A 20,945-nucleotide genomic window follows, 5' to 3' on the forward strand; every position below is an offset into this window, starting at 1 on the left:
TATATAAGCTTGGAAGTATTGAATCTGGCCCCAAAGGCTGGGCTGCTAGCTGTACTTCAATTGTTCCAGAGGGCGACCCCAGGAAAGGTCCTCCTAAATTTCCCGGCCTTGCATGCATGGTACTGATTTAGGGTCCTCCTGGGAGATGACCTACTGGGAGACAGACAGAAGGACACACGGGGGACGGACAGGTAATGAGTGACTGATGAATGGATAGACACAAGTCAGACTGTGAGATGGCAAGACAGGCGAATGGATCTGTCAGGCAGGTGGGCAGGCATGTGACTGACTGATGATGCAGGGGCCTGGAGGCCAGGGAGCCTTGCACCTGCCAGCTAGGCCGCCAGAGGGCAGCGCCGCCTCGCCCAGCGCTGCTCAAGGCCAGCAGGGCGCGTTCGCGCTCGCGCTCGGGGCGGGGCGGGGCCAGCGTGCGCACGGGGCGGAGCCGGCATGCACGCGGGGGCGATTGCGGGCGGGGCGCGAGACGGGTGGGCGGCAGGGGCGGGGCGCGCGTGCTCGCGGGGGCGGCCGGGGGGCGGGGCGCACGGCGGGCGCGGGCGCGCGCGGTGGCTGCGCGTTCCGTTCTGGGCCGAGGCTCGCGGAGGAAAAGTTGAGGGGCTGAGAGGAGCTGCTTCGGGACAGGCAGCGAGCGCGACGCTGAGCCGGTTCCTAGTGCCCGCGGCCCCACCATGGACGACCTCGGTGAGTGAGCAGAGGCGAGGGGAGGAGGCAGCTAGCGGCGCGCGGCCCCGGCCGAGCGGGCGCGAGCGGGCGGAGCGGCGGGGGCCTCGGGATCCCACCCGCGGCGGGCAGCGTCCCGGCTCCGGTCCCTGCCGGACCGGGCCCCGCGGGACTGGGCTGCCCGGCTGGGCCTGAGTCCCCGGCCAGGCCAGTCCCACCGCCGTTCTTACAGCCGCCACCCCCCCGCCTCGGGGACGGACCCACCCGCGTTTCCCAGACCGGCCACAGGGACCAGCTGGCACCTCAGGGACCCGCCCCGTTCGCCTTAGGGACGGGACTCCCCAGTGCCTGCAGACCACCTCCCGAGCCGTAGGAGGCTCACTTCCCAGACCCGTCCCTCCACCCCCACCTCACAGATCGCCACCCCACCGCCCAGCTCGGGGAGCAGCTGCCTAAACTCACCGGCTGGTCTCTCATTTCCAGGACCTGCTCTCCAACCTGGAGGACCGCTCCCCCACTTGACAGACTGGCACCCTCACTTCAGAGATAGCTCCTCCAGCCCACTGCTTTCATTTCACCCCCACTTCCGAGGTAGCCCCTTCAGCCCACTCCTTTCAACTCAGATTCATAAGTTAGAAATGAGCCTCAGATGACATCCCTGCAAAGGCAGGTTCCCATCTGTCCCACTAGCCCCTCTACTCCAGGTCTGGTCACCCTGTTTCCTAGATGGGTCACTTCGTTTGGCTGACCGCCCTCTCCACTCCCTCGACCAGCCCCTCCCCTTTCCTATCACAGACCAGCCTAATCCTAAAAGAGTAAGCTGGCAAGACAAGATTCTTTCCCTACTCTTATTTTCTGGTGCAGTGCCAGGGGAATGAGGTGGGAAGTGGGCCCCACGGTATGGCCATCTCTGAACTTGTCCTGGCTGGCACAGTTCCCCTTCCCCCCAGCATCAAACCTTGCTGGAAGCCACACAAGTAAGGAGGACAGGATGCTCAGAACAGAGTTTTACTGTTTTCATGTTATTGGAGCTCCAAAACTACTCTTTTCAGTCCAGCCTTGATCTGGTGTTAGGGCAGGGGAAAGTATCTCCTGGAACCGGACACTAAACCCCAAAGGGGTTGATGCCAGGGTTCTAGGAATGCCTTGAATGGCATGAACCCTGGAGTGGGAAGATTCTCTCTCTCCCTCCCCTCCACGCCTGTAGTTGGAGGGCCTCTGAGCTGGGGAGGTGAGGAGGAGGAAAAGTTTCTTCTCTGTAGGAGCCTTGTCTTCTCTGTCTGAACTGTGGGTGGCTTGTGTGACCACTGATGCTTTCTCTGTACCAGGCTCTGAGGAGTAGATTCATCAGACAGGACTAACAGACCTCCCCCAAGTACACAGGGCACTAAGTGAAGACTGGCTATTTGTAGGCTTTGGACTTGTAAGGGGACAGGGAGGAGGGCCCACAGCTTCCCTGGGAGATCAGCGGGCCCCCAAGAGATCCTGGTGCCAGGGATGAAGTAGGGTCCTGCCTGACTTTGCAGAGTGTGATGGCTACCAAGCATAGTTCTGCCTTTGGGTCAGGCTTGGCACCCATTTTTCCAACACACTCAAGGTTGGCATGGCTTCCAGGCAGGTATTTTTTTCACATAAAAACTAAGCAAAAAGGAGGCCAGGGGATAATTTTTGCATCAGGATCTGAAAGTCTCAGTGCTTTCCCAGTGGGAACCGGGGAGCAGAGTTCTAGTTTCTCAAATGCTGATGTGGTTCTGCTGCTCCTACATAGTCCCTGGACTGTCTGAAGGACTGAGAAAGTCTTTGTAGAGTATGTAGTCGAAGTTCGGAATTCTCGTCCTCTGACAGTCTTCCATTTAGGGCTAGGAAACTGAATTAGTCTTTGAAAGGAAAGAGAGTGTACTGGTAGAGGGGATTGTAGGAATTTAGATTTGCTGTTCATGGAGAACTTCCCCATACCTTAACTTGTCCTGTCCTCATGGCAACCCTTTATAAGAGCCCTTTAGGGCCACTGATATTACTACCTACCTTTCCCAAATTGAGAAAACTGAGATGAAGAGAGTCTGATTCATTTGCCCAAGGCTACACACAAGAAGTGATAAAACCATGACTAGAAGTCCAGTCCCTGTCTTCTAGGTCTGCAGCTCTTGTGTACCATGTTAGGATCCCTTTCAGGGCCTTTCTTCCCGAGGAGGGGGCGAGCAGTGCATGAAGGGGGCGTCAAAGCGGGTTGATGGCTGCCACCTGTAACTTCTGCTGCCTCCCACCACAGGCTCCCCAGTTTGGATCCCAGCTGCCCGACTTCCTTGGCCTAAACTCCAGGGGACCAGCCGCGCCCTGCAGATCGGAGCCTGGGGTGGGAGAAATGAGAACCTGGGGTGGGAGGAATGGGGCGTGCAGGAGGGGAGAGGAATTTGTCTGTGCACTCAGGCTCCATCAGCTGTCTGGATGGCTGCTTAACACCCTGCCTGTCAGCTGTTTTCCTTAGTTAGTGTGGACACAAACGCCAGGCCTCTTGTTTTTATTTTTCTCCTGAGAGTGCTCTCAGCTGTGAGCCTCCTAGTCCCTGAAACAGTGAAGAGTTTATAGTCTGTCCCACGGCAAAGCTAGAGGGGCAGAGTCTCTGCTGTGATTTTGTTTTTTGGTCTTAAAAAAACGAAACTGGGGAACTCTCCCTTCCCCAGGGCTGCTAATGACAGACTCACCCTGTGCTGTTTAATAAGTTACAAATTTATAGCTCTTGGGCAGAAAAACATAAACACAGCCCTTCCCTGTGTGTTCTGTCCGCTTTGTGCCGAGGGGTGACTTCTGGTGCCTTTTCTCATTACTGTTTAGATGCTGGTTTGGCCGTGAGTTTACCCCGTTTGAGTTTTTAGTTCTGGCTGGAGTTCCCTGGACAGAGTTCCCACACACTGAGATGCACTCCGATTAAGTTTTCAGACCCAACTCCTCACTCCCCTCGTTCATATTCCCAGTGTGCTTGGGGGGCTGTGACCACAGCTGCTGTTCAGTACTGATCACGTGTGCCTGATAGGAGACAGGCACCCAGCTCAGAGCTTCATTCGTATTATCACGGCCATTCAGACAGGGAGGTGTTTTATCTCTGCTTCACAGATGGGGAAACCTGAGCTCTGGGAAGTTCACAGGGGAGCTGGGATTGGAACCCAGACTGATCCAGTTTCAGATCTGGTCATCTTAATTATAATAAGGTAGTAAGTGGTCAGTGTCTAACCAGGAGGAAGAGCCAAGGAACCTGCTGAATAATTGCTAGTTCCTTTAAAATTTCAGCCCTGGGGTCCATCCCCACGAAGTGGCCTCTGGCAAAGGGTGGGTCTGGTTCAGGCGTAGATAGCTTCGCCCTTCTCATCTCTTGCAGAGGGGACAGCTAACCATTGGCAGTGCCCAGTTGCCACTGGGATCTAGACACGTCTTCTTCCAGCTTCTCAGCAGTCTTGACCCCCTGGAAAACAGTGCCTCATTGTCCTTGGGGGAGGTCTAGGGGGGCAGGGGAGTTGCCTGGGGCATTCTGGACTACGGAGCCTCCCTGTTTCCATGGAAAGTCTGGACTTTGGGCTTGCCTATCTGTATGGTGCCTCTGTTTCGGGCCATGGTCAGGGACCCAGCTGCTGGGCCAGTGGCAGAGGCACTGCAGAGTGAAGGTGCACTCCACTCAGCTCATGGTCTCCTGGGCTGTGTAGTACTGAGGTGCAAAGCAGGGATTCAAACCCTGGTGTGTTTGAATCTTCACCAGGTGCCCTTCCTCCTGTGCTTGGGCAGCAGACAGGTTAGGGTGGAGGGGTTCAGGTTGCTGGGAGCCATAGCCCTGCCACTGTGGCCTGAGGTCTTCCAGTGATCATCTCAGGATTCCTTTCTTCCAGCTTCTGCAGTGATGACTCTGCTTGGGCGAGGCTTGGTGGGCCTTTAGCTGGAGGGGCCGTTGTTCCCCAGAAGCCAGAGTTCCCCTGAGGTGCGGAGTAGCCCTCTTGCTCCATTCACTCATTGTGCATGAGTGTAGCATAGTGATCCTCAAAAGCCTCCCTTGGGCCTTAGCTTGTTCCAAAGCCAGAGATGATGAAAAAACTTCCTCTGAGTTTCACTCTCATTCCAGCCCTTCCCTGGGTTGTCCTGGTCTCAGTGCCTTCGCCAATAACAACAAACATCTGTAGACCACGTTTCTCTTCTACAGTGTTTATAGAACTCTTTGCCGTGTTTATTGAGCACTTCTTGGGTGCAGGCACTCTTGCATTGAATTATGTCAGCCACAGGTTCTGGTCCTGCCTCTACCCATTTTACAGGTGATGAAACTGAGGCCATTTGGCACCAACCTATTTCTATAGGAGGGAGCTGTTGAAAACTTTGAAGGTGGAGAATTGAGGATGTCCTGTGGGAGGAAGAGAGGGAGAGAGAATTAGGAAGCTGCGTTTTCCCAGAAACCTTGACAAAGCAGCTGATTAAAAGGCACAGCTCACTTGTCCAAGTTCTGAAACTACTGAGTGGCTGGGCTGGGTTTTCAGTCCAGGCCTGGGATTTAAATGCAGACACAGGCTGGTAACCATTTTTACACCCCTGTTCGAGACACTGGATGGAGTCCTGGTTTGATGTTTATTTGATTGTTTTCCATTTGTAAGATGCTGCAAATCTTTTCAGCCCCCTTCCCACACTGCCATTCTCTGTTCAGTCTCCTCCGTCTATCCTTTTCCTGTTCTCTACTACTCCTGGTTCTTTCCTGGGGACACCATGCTCAGGATGGGATGCTGGGCACCTGTGGTAGTGTCTCCTGGCCAGCGGGGGGCCCCGCTCTTCCCTCCCCGTGTCCTCTCCAGTCACCCGTTGCCCTCAAGACAGATTTGAGCTGACAGCCCAGCTGCCAAGAGGAGCCTGGGGTGGTCCTCTTCTGCGCTTTCAGCTTGGAAGCAGAAGCCTTCTGTGTCCCCTACCTAGTGCACACACATCCGGTCTCTGTTCAGGGGTTTGTACATTGCTGCCATTTGGAGCCAACCCATTTCCAGAGGAGGGAGCCATTGAAACTTTGAAGGTGAAGAGTTGAGGATGTCCTGTGGGAGGGAGAGAGGGAGAGAAAGAATTAGGGAGCTGAGTTTTCCCAGAATCTTTGACAAAGCAACTGACTAAAAGGGATGTGCAGGGATGGTCCCTTCACCCATGACAGGCCTGGAGCCTCCACAGCCTCCCAGGTCCACTTGGCCTTTTCAGTTGGGGTCTTGTTGGGAGTCTCACATCCGAACTCCATGTGGGATCACATCCTGAAAACAGTTTTCCGACTAATAAATTGATTGCCTAACCAGTGGTGCTCAGGACTGGCCTCTCCAGGGAGGCCTTGGACGCTGGGCCAGTGGCAGACAGAATGTGTGTGTGGTTGGCCAGGCCTGGCAGCCCCGGTGACCGAGTTTTCCCTTAAAGACAGCTGTTTAATGCTTATTCCTTGTGTGATTATGGTATTGTGGTTTTATGGGGGAATATTGTGCTTGTTAGGTGCATGCTGAAGTATTTTGGAGTAAAGGTCATGGTGTCTGCAGTTTAGTTTTAAATACAGCATGAAAAAAGGGAGATTTGCACGCACACACACACACACACACACACACATGGTGTCTGCAGTTTAGTTTTAAATACAGCATGAAAAAAGGGAGATTTGCACACACACACACACACACATGGTGTCTGCAGTTTAGTTTTAAATACAGCATGAAAAAAGGGAGATTTGCACGCACACACACACACACACATGGTGTCTGCAGTTTAGTTTTAAATACAGCATGAAAAAAGGGAGATTTGCACACACACACACACACACACACACACACACACACACACACACACTCTCTCTCTCTCTCTCTCTCTCTCTCTCTCTCTCTCTCTCTCTCTCTCTCTCTGAGAGCAGAAGAGAGAAGGAGCTCCTGCTTTGTTTACATAAAAAGGCAGGATGATGACCAGGAGTGAATCCAGGTGGAGTGTGCATGGTGGGTGCTCACTGTCACAGCCCTTCAACTTCTCTGTATGTTTACATGGTTTCATGATGAAAAGTTGGGAAAAGTAAGAAAACATGGCTTTATTCATAGTGGACTTAAAAATTATTTGGCCAAGGCTGCTCATAAATGTCTGTCGTGGTTGACAGGGATGCAAGTCCCCTGTGACTCTTGCAGGTGGTGGAAAGACTGGGTGGGCGGAGATCAGGAGCCAAGTGGGACTAGGATGATAGTGACTGGTGACTCTCAGCCGGGGAGGGAGGCTCATGGCCTCAGTCACCTATGCAGGAAAAGGGACAGGGCCAGCCAGAGACTGGAGCTTCCACAATGTAGAAGTTGCTTCTAGGGTTATTGTGGGTGTGGTGACATTCATCAGACTAGGGTCAGGGCAAGCGGTGTTGAGCCCTTGGAGTTTGGAAGGGGTTGCCTGGGTGGGCTGAAGAGCAAGCCTTTACAAAAGGCAGAGAACAGCCTCTGGGCAGCTGTAGCCTGGGGGAGGGGATGGAATGCCATTGGCTTCACATCATGAACCTCTTATCTGTGGCCAAAGGAACACTATTAGCCTGTGGGCAGTGTGAGCAGGAGTGGCCCCAGGCTCTTGCTTGCAGCTTGGCCCTCCAGTCTTCTAGACTTCAGGCTCCCTGTCCTGGAACCCCCACTCCCAGGTCTCTGTCTTGTTTTGTGCTGACTTAAAGCTGGGCCACTTGGGTCTCCCATCTATTTGGGAGAAATAGCTGGATTCTGGCCCCAGTGGCCTGCTTCGCTTTGAGGGCTATGGTGCCTACTAGAAACATTTTGGGGCCCTCTTAAGCAGCGCCTCTTAAGAAGAGCTCTTCATGCAGGAGCCTTCCTTGAGCCTCACATCCATCAGCATGCAAGAATTGCAGACTGGCCACTTAGTTGGGATCATGGGACCTATCTAGTGAGGTCTTGCAGGAGTGTGTCATGGCCTTACTCTGCCTGTTTGAAAAGCAGCATGATGTGTGTTTTCTGGGGGGAGGGGTGGCTCTGGGAGGAAGCTTTATGTAATTCTTGGCTGGGACTCAGGTAATTGTTTTAATGAAATGGAATGCAGCTTATTCAGAACTCGCTTGGCAGAAACAGCCATGTTCTGTCCTGTTGCCTTGTTGGGGAGAGCGGGGCACACATTTCCAGCTGTTCTGAATGGTAGAACCCTGGGTGAGCCTGAGCAAGGTGGGTGGAAGCCTCCGAGGAGAGCTTCCAGTTTAGCTCAGGGATCTTCAGGCTGCTTGATTCTCCTGTGGACAGTTCTGTATTTTTCTGATGAGCCATGGAGATTTCGGCTTCTCACAGCAACAGGAAAGCCTTTGTTGAAAGCAGCTGTAAAATGGGCCTAAAGCCTGCCCCTTGTGTTGTTGGAAGGTCACATGCAATGAGAGAGGTAGAAGTGCCTAGTGTGGAGGATAGACCCCCCCATTCCTCACTCTTTCCTCCACCCCCACACCTCTTCTTGCATCTCAACACCTGTCATATATCTCCCCGTCTTCCCCTGCATCTCTCATCAGTGTACACCTAATGTAGCCATCCGTGGTCCACCTGGACCCCCTTATCTTCTGGCTCCCTTATTTTGCCTCTCTGCCCTTCATAACATCTTAATTTTGCTCCTTTTCTGTTTTTAACACAACCTGAGCCATTCTCCCACGTCTTCCATTTTGCTAGGAACACATCTTCAGTGCGGTATACTCAAGCCCCCTCACTTCCTTGAAGTCGGCTTCTCCGCAGAACCTCCCACCTCCTCTTATGATCCCTTCATGGGGGTGTGCCTCTGCATTATTCTGAAGGCTTCTGCTCGCTCCCTGTTTGTCTCCTGGGTGCCTAGGTCAATTCATCTAGTTGCATGACCTCTCTTATCACTTGTGTGTTGACGACTCCTAAATTTATATTTCCACCCCTGACGTGGATTCCATTGTCCAGATTCTTCCGGACTGCTCGCCAGCACAGACCCAGCTCACTTCCTTTTCACTCTCTCTTTGCGGCCTCATCTATTGTCTGCTCTCTCTGATATTGTCCCCTTTCTTCTCTTGGCCTGTGTGAAATCATTGGTCTTCGTCCATGTTTTAGGCACTGTTTTCATGTGCTTCATCGTTCTTGATAGGATCCTGACAGCCACTCTTTGGGGATGGTGGTAGTTTTCCACATTTACAAATGAGGAAGCTAAACAGACGCTCAGAGCATTTAGAGGAAGGGGCCAGTGTCACCGCAGCTCCTGATGCAAGAACTGGATCCTAGGTCTTCTGGATGCAACCCATTCTCTCTTTTGGTTCTTCCTACTGGATGGTCTTACTGGAAACGTAAATGTGGAAATGGATTGAATTTGGCCTGCAGACCCAAATGGGTTGCTTGGCCTTCACTATATTTAAAAATACTCCAAGTTAGTTGCCAAGATTTAAAGCATCAGGGGATTGCACCTAAAAATCCCTGTGTCATGTCTTTTGGAAAACCAGAGATGGCTACACTGGACGTCCATCCTCATGGTACCACCTGCTTGGCCTCCGCAGCACCAGCCCTTATGGTGGCCCTCTCTGTTGCCTGCAGTGGGCCTGGCTGCTTTGGACATATTCCTACTTGACCCCACTTTGGGAGGTTGTAAAAATGTTGTTTCCTAACAACCTAAGACAGGCAAAGTCACAGGGGGGCCATCAAGTGAGAAATTGGGGATCAACAGAGGTGAGGCTTAGAACCTCACCCCCCCTGTTTTGAGAGAAATTATCTGCATCTGTGGATGTTTTGTTGCCCTTGTCTAGCTTGGATTAATACTTAGCCTATAGGCACACATCTGATCATCTACACTTGCTTTCTTACAGCACTAAATTATGTTTTCTACCTTTATCTTGCATCTACCTACCACTTCAGCATTTTATTAAAAAAATAATAATAATAATAATAAGGGAGAAATGTGGGATTCACATATAAATCAAGTATAAAAATCAAACGAATATTCATATTTGACCTGATTGTTTATAGTTCATAATGCGTGATCAAAACCGAAAGTTTCTGTGATGACTGCCCTTGTACTGTTCACCATGTAAGAACTTATTCACTGTGTAAGAATTTGTTCACCATGTAAAAAAAAAAAAAAAAAAAAAGATTTATCTTACTAATATACACAGGTGTTTCTAAATGAATTTCTTTTACTATATCTATGATTTTCACTTTGAAATATAATTAGCAAAATGACCTTAGCATAATGTTCAGGGAAATGCACACTTCATCTTACACACTGAGAAGAAATTTGAGAAAAATCGTTCGAATGTTCTCCGTTTCTTTTTTTTTTTTTAGTGAGATGTAACGGACATAGTGAACATTGCATCAGTTTCAGCTGTCCACATGGTTCAATATTTGTATGAATCAGAACAAGTCTGTTAAATCCATTCTAATATCAGTTTTCTAATATGTATTTGTTTCACTTGATTAGAATTGAGATGCTAGCTCACAGTAGATTTTCCATGCCTACATTCTATTGTTTCTTTTGAAAATGCCAACATTTTGTTTCTGTGATAAAATTTTTGGCATTCATTCAATTTAGCATGCTGGATTCCCCTTTTTTAAAAAGAAGTCTCTTATTCATCAGAATAATTTATCTTCAATGCAGCTTTCAGGAAAATCAACTTCTCTAGATTACTTTTATGTCATTAAGTGTTTATTCATCTTAATCAAAAGATAAATGTAACTAAGAATGCTTCAGAAATTTGTTTATAGAACTTTTAAAAAATAGATGTAAAAATCTTGGAGATTATGGTAAATACAGCAAAAATTATGGAAAGAAAATGCAATGTTTGAATGGGTTCTTTAATTGCACAGCATTTTACATTTAATTTCTTATCTGAAATAGTTTTACTCTTGCTAGTTTTCACTGTTTACTTGTCATCTGTAATTGTTTTGATAAATGTTCATCCAACAACTAAAAAAAAAAAATGTTGTTTCCTGTATTTACAACAAACAGAATTGCCAGTCTAGGGGGTTTCTTGAACTGCATTCTCTGAGTTAAGATTTGACTTCTGACCACTCCAAGCATGGTCTGTCTGGAGTCTGGATCTTTGTCCGAGGCAGAAGATAGCCTCCTTACCTGTCTCTCAACCCCTTCACCGCCCCACCTTTAAGATCTCAGCTGCAGCCACCTTCTTAGGAAGGCTTTTTCCCAGTTAAAACCAGCCAACCTCCTGACCCTCCACTTCAGTGTAACTTCACAGATCTTTGTGAGTTGGGTTTCTTTCCTCTGTCTCCCCTCTGCCCTGTAAGCCTCTTGAAGACAGGGCTCTTTTCTGCCTTTTGAGTGCTCTAACCACCAAGTACGCCTCAGTTCTCTTCTGTGGTTGCTTAATAAATATTTCATGGTGGTTGATGATTAAGTGGGTATGAAGTACAATACCTGCTATGATGCCGAACCTCCAACAAACCACTTCCTCTGCTGGAGAGCCTCTGTGAGAAAACCTCTGGATTCCAGGTAGGTGGGGAGCCAGCATTAGTGCCACAGACAGAACACAGGCTCCGACATCGGCTTCAGTCACTCCTGGGTCTGTATGGACGCTGCCACTTGCTAACTGCATGGCCACAGCTCGAGCCCTACCTGTGAAACAGGCGCATTTTGTGAAATGCTTTAAAGCACTCAATAAGTGGTAAGGAGTATCATTATTATTTATTCTTATAATAATCTCAATGATGCTCCTGGGCTGCCTTTCTCAGCCGCCTCTCCACTGCACCAGTAGGCTGCCTGAGTTGGCCGTGGCCTTGGTGGTGGGCATTTGCTGCAGCTGAGCCTGGCTGCTGGTTCAGCTGGGTCTGGGGGAGGAATCTGGCTTCAGGTATCTCCCAAGACAATGTGATTTGGGCTTCTCTGTGGCCCTGTGGGCTGGAGTGTTTGGGGCTCAGCTCTGCAGGTGAATTGGTTGGACTCTGGTGCTGGTGGTGTTAAGCTGGGGTTTGGTTATGTGATATATCATTTCCATGAAGCCTCTTTGGTGGCTTTGGGGAGGAAGTGGCTGGGGGAGGAGGTTATTTGGTGGCTTGCTTCATACTAACTGCTCATCTAATGCCAATAGCTGAGAGCTGCTCTGGGATCTGTCAGCAGTTCAGTACTAAGCATCTCCCAGAACTCACCGGCCTTCCCTTGGTCAAGGCAGGCTGTGAAGAATCTTCCGTGATGTCTATAAAGCCTTGCAGGGTGGGTCTAGGCCAGGGATGCTCCTAGTAGCAGTAGAAAAAGGGAGTGTTTGGTTTTCTGACAGCGTTTGTACCCTTTTGGTGGTAGTTGATCTGTTGGGGCAACCCTGTGTCCCATTGCAGGTTGGGAGTGGCTCAGAAATCCTGGCCAGGCTTTTCCTCGCTCTCTGTTTCCAGGAACATTCCTCTTCCTTAGGTGGAAATGGGAGGGTCCCATGGCCTGCACTTGGTTTCCTCTGGGTTTATCATTTCCTCCGTGGACTCCTGGCTTGGCTGGCCCCCTGGGGTGGTTTCTCATCACTGGTGAGCTCCAGGACGGCTGAGTTGGGCTGCCTCCTCTGGGGTGGGCATGAAGGAGTGGCTGAGGCTCCTGGAACACTGTACTCATACCCCGGAGACCCAGCATGGCTGCCCTCCTGGACTCTTGTGCTGCCCATTTGGCAAAGTTGTCTGTTCCCAGGAGTGTGTGTGTGTGGTTTCTCCACCCCTCTGCTATGGTGTCATCTTAGCTGTGCCTTGTGGGTGAGGCATTAGGGTTCTTGGGTAGTCTTGTTTCCTTCTGCCTCATCCCCTCGGATGGCCTCTTCTGCTGTGTCCTGAACTTTCCAAGAACTCCTGTCCCTTTTCTCTGTTTGAAAGTCAGCACTTGACGTCTTTTTGCCGGGTTTGCTAAAGCAGCCATGCCAGAAATACTCTGGGAGAAGAAGAGTGTCACCTGGCAGTGGTTGTCACAGCTTCCTGTGATCACTAGTGGTCATCTGCTTCCAAACATCCTGTTTGCACCCCTAAAGCAGCAAGAACACTGACCTGGAGACAGTTGTCCCTCCCTGAGCTCAGACCGAGGTGTGGGGCCCTGGGGGCCCTTGGTTTGCTGGTCGCTGGCTATTGGTGGCATTGCTGGCTTTGGGTTCCCATGGGCTCTGTTCTTCCTTGTCTCCCTGCTTCCGGCTCCCATGAGGATTTCCCTCTGAATGTTCTGTTGAGTGTGATCAACCAACATGCTCCTCTGTGGTTCTGGACTGATTGAGTCCTTTAAATCCCCACTCCTGTGGTTAGGGGTCTGTGGCCCGTCACCTCCTCAGTCAGAGCTGCTCACTCTATCAGTTTATATATTGGGCTTCCATCAAAAACTGCAATTGGGGTTTTTTAAAATTTGAAAATGAAAATGTAAAAAATATTTGAAAATCACCAATGAGGTTCAGTCCACCCATTTTATAGGTAGACAAACTGAGGCCCTCCGAAGAGAAAGCACTTGTCCAGGACATTTAGTAGTAGAGCAGGCCTGTGCTTTTTCCTCCTTCTAGCCCCTTTTGGGGAATATCTGGGGTCCTAGTTTTCTTTGTTTTTAGAACTACACACCTGCCTGCCACGGTGTAGCCTTGAGCTTTCTTTTTCCTAGGTACTTTTCTCCTGTCATTTTGTATCTGATGTTGTTTACTTTTATGAAAGTTTTTTATGTCAAAGAAGATACATGCTGATTGTAAAAGGAACGAAAAAAGGCACAGAAGTGAAAGTGCTTTCTTTCTTCCCTGACCAGGGGTAACCAATACCAGTAGTTTGTGTGTCTTTCCCAACTATTTTCCATACATTTATAAATACATAGAAGGCTGTGATATACATACCCTTCATTGTTCGTTTGTTTTTTTTAAACTAGCAGATGAAATTCACATAGTATGAAATGAGCCGTTTTAAAGTGAACAATTCACAGGCATTAAGTTCATTCACAGTGCTGTACAGCCATCAATTCTATATGTTACTAGAACATTTTCATCAGCCCCAAAGGAATCCCTGTACCTTCTCTTACCCTTATCTGTTTCCCCAGCCCCTGGCAACCATTAACCTACTTCTGTCTCTATAGATTTGCTTATTCTGAAGAGTTCACATAAATGGAGTAATATGTGGCCTTTTGTGTTTGGCTTCTTTCACTTAGCATAATGTTTTTGAGATTCATGTTGTGGCATCTGTCAGTGCTTCATTCCTTTTTAAAAAAAATTTTTTAATTTTTTGCCTTAAAAATTTTTTTTTTTTGTATCATTAATGTATAATTACTTGAACGACATTATGGTTACTAGACTCCCCCTATTACCAAGTCCCCCCCAATACCTCATTATAGTCACTGTCCATCAGCTTAGTAAGATGCTATAGAATCATTACTTGTCTTCTCTGTGTATACTGCCTTTCCTGTGTCCCCCCTCCCCGCTACATTATGTGTGCTAATTGTAATGCCCCTTTTTCCCCCTTATCCCTCCCTTCCCACCCATCCTCCCCAGTCTCTTTCCCTTTTATAACTGTTAGTCCATTCTTGGGTTCTGTGAGTCTGCTGCTGTTTTGTTCCTTCAGTTTTTTCTTTGTTCTTATACTCCACAGATGAGTGAAATCATTTGATACTTGTCTTTCTCTGCCTGGCTTATTTCACTGAGCTTAATACCCTCTAGCTCCATCCATGTTGTTGCAAATGGTAGGATTTGTTTTCTTCTTATGGCTGAATAATATTGCATTGTGTATATGTACCACATCTTCTTTATGCAGTCATCTACTGATGGACACTTAGGTTGTTTCCATTTCTTGGCTGTTGTAAATAGTGCTGCGATAAACATAGGTGTGCATATATCTTTTTCAAACTGGGCTCCTTCATTCTTATGGTAAATTCCTAGGAGTGGAATTCCTGGGTCAAATGGTATTTCTATTTTGAGCTTCATTCCTTTTTATGGCTGCATAATATTCCATTGTATAGACAGACCACATTTTGTTTATCCATTCATCTGCTAGTGCACATTGGGTTATTTCCACTTTTTGGCTCTTACGAATGATGCTGCTGGGAACATTTGTGTTTAAGTATTTATCTGCCTACCTGTTTTTAATTCTTTGGGTTTATATTTCTTCATTGTTTTAAAGTTTATCTTTCAGTATTATAAATACCTACTAAAAGGACTAATTGTACTCATTCTTCTTTTACAGTTTAAAGGACTAATTATACTCATTCTTCTTTTACTGTTTGACCTTTTTTTACTGATTAGCAATGTTGTACATGTTCATTGCAGAAAATTTGAAATTAGAGATGCACAAGGGAAATAATGAAAACAATCATCTGGAGAAATCACAATTACTATTTAAATGAGTTTCTGTAAAATCTTTTCAGTTATGCCAATTATGTATATATTTGGAATATGTATTTATATATTTAATTATATACATAATTGGAATAATAATTGCCAGTATTAATAGAGCATTTATTCTGTGCTAGCACTGTTCTGAATGTCTGACTTATGTTACCATATCCTTAAAACAACCCTATGAGGTAAGTATTCTCGTAGATGTGGGCGCTAAAGCACAGAGAGGGTCAGTGACTTGTCTGAGGTGAATTGCTGGTAAGTGGCCAAGTCGGTATTGGGACCTGGAGACTGCTTTAGTCCATTGTGTGTCCCTTAGATTATACTGTAGACTGCATACTGATTACCAGTCAGCAATGCCACTGAGTGCCCCCAGGGAGGAGGAAGGGGAGGCGTACAGACTGGAGTGTGTGTATATGTGTATCTTGTATGTATGGATCAGTGTGATCAGTGTGCTTGGGAGTGTGGTAATTGAGAAAATGGTCAACCAGGTACATGGGGTGGGGGTGGGGGTTGAGCACTGACCTGCCCAGAGAGTACCAGATTTGTCAGGGAGGGAAAACCACTGGGAAGTGTGGTGTGAGCTGGCTTGCCCCCCACCCCACCACCCCGTGACCCCAGGTGGTCTGTGTTCCCCAGCCCAGCACCCTGTGGGCCCCTGTCCTGTGGCTCTTCTCAGCTCAGGTCATTTGCTTCTGTCTTCCTCCGCCTTCCATTGGAAGGGCTTTTCTCAATTATTGATCTTTCTCACTTAGGGAATTGAAATCTCCACGCTACGATTGTAGATTTGTCTCTTTTTCCCCTCAAGTTTGAGGCTTTGTTATTGGTTGTAGGCACCAATAACAGAAGAAATTCACATACCATAAAATGAGCCATTTTATGTTAGGTGTTCAGGATGTTCAGGATGAACCGACCTTTTCATCATTATGAAACGTCCTTCTTTCTCACTGGTGATGTTCCTGTCTGGGAGTTTATCATATCTGATACTAACCGAACCGTTCCAACTTCGATGTTGGTGTTAGTGTAGTGTATTTTTCTCTATCATCTTACACATATCAGACTGGTAGGAACTATCTGTGTCTTTATATTTAAAATGTTTCTTACAGAAAGCACATATTGAATCTTGCATTTTTATTCAGTCTGACAACCTGTACCTTTTATTTGGAGTATGTCAACCATGTAACATTTAATTGGGTTTAATCTAACATGATTGGGTTTAAGTCTACCATCTTGCCTTTTTTTTCTACTTGTATCATCTGTTCTTCTTTTCCTGTCTTCTTTTGGAGTCATTGAGTATTTTTTAGGATTCCGTTTTATCTCCACTGTTGGCTTATTTAGCTATATTGGTTTACTTCTTTTAGTGGTTGTTTATAGGTTTAACCTATCTATCTTCAAGTCATACACCATTTCACATATCATGTGAACCTTACAACAGTATATTTCCATTTCCCCCTCCTGTTCTTTGTGTTACTGTTATAATAGCTTTTACTTCCATGTATATTATTAAACCCACACTGTTGTTGTTAGTCTTTTATATCTACCCACAAATTTACTATTTCTGGTACTCTCTGTTCTTTTGTAGAAAGGGCCTTTTAGAGTCTAAAGAAATATTAAAAATATTTGCAAATCATTATTTTTTCCCCTTCCTCTCCCTTTCTGTTTCTTTTCCAAATACTTCTCTTCTTCTTTCTTTGCCTGGCTAGTTTTCCCTGCCTGTGGAGCTTCTCTCAGCATCTTCTAATCTTCTGTGCATACTTTGTGCCTCTGTTCATCTGTGGCTCAGTCATGATAGTCAATGATGCTATCAGCCCCGGAGCCCCAGGGCTGGTGTTGCTGACACATGCCAGTGGCGCTGTTTTAGAAAATCCACACATTCCAGCTCATGTCTCCTGCCGCCTCTGCCCCATGAGGAAAGGTGTGACAAGATGAGAGCCACAGGACTGAGGCAGCCTTTCTCCCTTGTTTTGCCCTTTTACTTGATAATGCCTCTCCTCCTCCAGCACCGAGTGAAAGTGCCACCCAGTCCCAGGTCCTGACTCTGGTTGGGTACCCAGACTCCCTCCAGCTGCTTGACCCCTGTGAGCCAGCCCACCTCACCAGCTTGCCCTCCCTGACCTATAGAGGAAGCCAGACAGGACACACAATGAGTTCAGAACTTAAGTACCCGCACAAGGCTGCTGTGCTCTGGCCACAGTCTTAGGGAGTATTTTTTTTTTTTTTTTGTTTAAGAGCTAGTTGGAGAGGGGAGGTAGTGACTAGATCATATTCGAGGGAAACTTACTGAGTTAGAAGTAATGAGGTGTCCAGCCTCCTACTTGTTATCCTCAAGTCATAGGGCCTGTGTGTATGTGTTGCTTGATGCTATCATGCTTTGTGTGAAGTGAGCTCTCATGGAGGGCCTAGAAGTAGCATGGACTGAACGGTGTGGCGGATCTCTACAGTAGATGGACATGCAGGGGGTCTTTCATTTATTTGTTTAGCAGTCATCCATGGAGTTCTTATTATGCTCTAGGCTCTGCTCAATGCGAAGAGATCAAGATGGATAAAGGTATATTCCCTACCCTCACTGAGCTGTCATAGGCTGATGGGATACAGGCACTTATGCAGACAGTTCTTACCAGTTTGATACATGCTTTTTCATATAGGGAAGTGCACAGTGCTTTGGGAACTGAAAGGAGGGGGACCTTGAACCCTGTGCAGAGAATATGGTCAGGGAGAGCTTCCTGAAGGAAGTGGTACCCTAACCTGACTTTTTTTTGTGTGTTTGTTTTAATTGGAATCTTGACTTTTATAAAAGCTTCAAACTTTCATCCTATATAAAGATAGACATCCTATAACAAGATTTGGGAAACTCTTACAGAATAGGCCCCTATCATAAAAATCACATATTCCATTTTTTTTTAGGTAGGCAGGTGGATCCTTTGTATCCTCCTGTTGCAGAAGAGGAAACTACTGTGATGAGTCTCAAGGGATAAGAAAGACTTTAGCCTGGTTAAGAAGACAGGAGGATGGTGTGGGCAGAGGGAGCAACACATGTAAAGGCCTGGAAAGAGGAGGATTTTTTTTTTTGTGTGTGTGTGTGTGTATGTGTGTGTGTGTGTGTGTGTGTGTGTGTGTGTGTGTGTGTGTGGTTTGTTGGTGATGGTTTGGCACCCTGTGTCCTCCCAATTAGGTCTTACAAACTAATCAAACTCAGCCTGAGCCACAAGGCCAAGCCAAGGACAGTTGCTAGCCTTTGCTTCCTCAGTGGAATGTCCTATGGGGATTGTTCTGGTTTGATCCCTGAGGTGGGCCAGCCTCTGGGGCTTCTGTTATCCTCTAGTCAGATGTTGAGCTCTGTGCAGACTCTGCTTGGGCCCATCTGGGGCTGGGGTCCTGGGCCAGTTCTGAAGGTCATTTCCACAAGAGTTTGGGGCCCGAGATTTTGTCCTGGGCCTCCTGGCCCCAGTGGTGAGCCCGCATGCTCATGTGACAGGAAGGACCTAGTTCCTGTGATAACACGCTTGGCCTAGCCCCTCTTCCGGAGCGGGGCTGTCAGGGGATGGAGCTAGCTTTGTATTTGGATTTCAGAGGTGGCCTTCACCCAGAGAGTGGGTAGAGGGAGGGAATCCCTGGTATTCCTGGGCACTCTGAGAATTCCCAAAGTGGGCTGCATGCAGTTTACAGCTCCCTAAGACCAGACTGGAAGAACTACTTGTTTTCAAAGGAAGAACAAACTTGGTGTGGAAATGCTGTGTTATTTCACAAGCCACAACTTTCTGGATCCTTGAAAGATTTGTAGGTGACTTGGCCAGGGGAAGAGAAAGGCCCTGGGGCCGCCTTGGGTAACCCTGCAGCTCCGCCTGTCCTCACTTGTACGCCTGCCTGTCCTCAGTGCCCTGACCCTCCCTGTACCTTCTTTGCCTCCCTGGGCTCCTCCTCCTCTCTTCCCTCTCTCGTTTGGTGGATGTTCGTCCTCCTAGGAAGCAAATGTGGGAGGCATCCTGCTCTCCTCTTCCTTTCTCATAGCCACTCAGTGACTGAGACTTGGTGATTTTACCTGGTTTTATTTAGAGCATGGAGACTCCTGGTCTTCCTCCAGTTGGTCCCACCTCCCTCCTGTCCCTCCTGCATGCACTGCCTGAGTGATCTAAAAATCAAGTCTGAGCCTGCTGGCCCCTGCCCACAGCCTCTGTGTCTTGCCTTTCTAAGCTGAGACTGCAGCAGGCCTTGGGTGCTCGAGTCCTTTTCCAAGCTGGGGCTTGTACTCAGAGCTCCATCCCCCTTCTGTCTGCCAGGATTTTTCAGCTCTGCTTCTGCTTCCTCTGCCAGGATAGCCCCTCCTTCCCTCTCCCCGTCCTGATGACAGTGTCCCCTTAGTGCTCCATGGGGACAGGCACTGTGTCTTTGTGTCCTCCATGCCCAGCATCGTACCTGTGCACAGTTTGTGTTTGTGGATGTGATTGGGACTGCCACTGGCAAAGATGAGGTGGCTCCCAGAGAGAGGGAGGCAGGTGGGACAGGTGTGTGGAGCTTGCCCTTTTTCAAGGTTAGCCTGGGATACCCAAGTGAGGCCACACCTGCCCTCCTGCTTTGGGCCTCCTGAACAGCAGCGGCTTTGCTGAAGAGGAGTGTGTGAGCCGCGTGGGTCAGTGCCCAGCAGTGCCCATCCTGGAAATGACTGTCACCTGGAATGTCTCACACCTGCTCAGGTGGGGCAACCACTTAGCTGCCATCTGTCACCTGGTGTCACGTGGTGAGGTAGGCACTGATGATGTGTATGGACCAAGTGATACGGTCTTGTGATATGCCAGACCTCCTTTATGTTTGTTGCTTTACTTGTTCCTCTGGACGGCTTGAGGGAGGCTTGGGAATCCCACAGTCCGCATGATGTTGGTGGCTGTTATTACATGAGTTCTACAGATTAGAGAACTGAGCTCAAAAAGGTGCAGTGCTGGCCAGGGGCGGAGCTGGGACTTGAACTCAGGTTGTTGAACCAAAAAACGTGCATTACCTTGTGTTGCAAATTCACATACCTGCTGAGGCCAGGCAAGCATAGTGGATGGATGAAGTGAGCCAAAAATGAGCCAGAATTCCTGCTGCAGCCTGGCGGTTGCCTTGGAGGAAAGTAGACCAGTGTTGCCAGCTCTTCTGACTGCTCCTGGGAAGCCAGGAATCCTAGCTTTTGGGTGAAATCTCTCAATTTCTTAAGACTAACTCAGATTTCTTAAAAAGCACACACATTCATGCGGGGTTGGGGTTCAGCTTCCAGGCTGGTGCCCTCTGCCCTCTGCCATATCCTTTGTTGCCTCCCTTGGTCCTGTTGCCTCTAGAATCTCCTCTGGAAGGAGAAGAATCAGAGTTCATTGTTGGAAGAGACCTTGGAAGATTATCTGGGCCAAATCTTACCCATTTATGGTTCCTATTTCACTAAAAAAGATAGGTAGGAGTGACAAGGTAAGTAACTGCAAAATCTGTGCTTGGGAGTCCATGCTCATGCGCTTGAGTAGTTCATCGGCCCAGCAGCTCCCGGGGTGCTTGCTTTCCCACCTCTAGAGGCTGCTGGCACTTCCTGCTGAATGCAGTCTGGAGACTCCACACTGTGCAGCCCTTGGTGCTAAGAGTGGTACGGCCCTTGGGATCATCCCTTGGAGAACCTGGACACTAGTGGGGAGTGTTGTGGCCACTCTGTGCCTGGGTTTTGAAATCTGCCCCTCTCACATAAGAACAAGGGTCATTGTTCATAGTCAGTGAGATTTGACCGCTCTCCTCCCAGCCCTTACCTCACTCTGCTAGGTGTGGGATAAGAAATAGAGAGAGGCCAGGGACCCCCTTTACCTGCAGGCAACCCTACCGACAAGGGACAGTGTCCACAAGGAACACATCGCAGTTTGGGTTACGACAGGGAGGAGTGGGTGGGGACAGCGACTTCTGCTTCTAAAAAGGAGAAACAAGCAGTGTCAGGATAGTAGAGGGTGGTGCTTGATCAGCCTGCTGACTTCCTTTCTGGACGTGG

At 48.4% G+C, this 20,945-nt stretch overlaps 1 protein-coding gene across 3 annotated transcripts in view; it reads left to right on the plus strand.

Moving 5' to 3' along the window:
- Positions 1-535: 535 nt before the first annotated feature.
- Positions 536-20,945, plus strand: part of PXN (paxillin) — a 44,707-nt gene continuing 24,297 nt past the window's right edge. Inside the window, exon 1 of one of the 3 annotated variants that reach the window (XM_036929443.2) lies at positions 536-702. In XM_036929443.2, the coding sequence (XP_036785338.2) occupies positions 690-702 (13 nt within the window). In that variant the 5' untranslated portion in view covers positions 536-689. The remainder of the gene's footprint in view (positions 703-20,945) is intronic. The other 2 variants (XM_057492605.1, XM_057492606.1) reach the window with 2 other exon arrangements.

The sequence above is a fragment of the Manis pentadactyla genome, chromosome 14 (assembly GCF_030020395.1).
Source record: "Manis pentadactyla isolate mManPen7 chromosome 14, mManPen7.hap1, whole genome shotgun sequence".
NCBI classification, from domain to species: Eukaryota; Metazoa; Chordata; class Mammalia; order Pholidota; family Manidae; genus Manis; species Manis pentadactyla.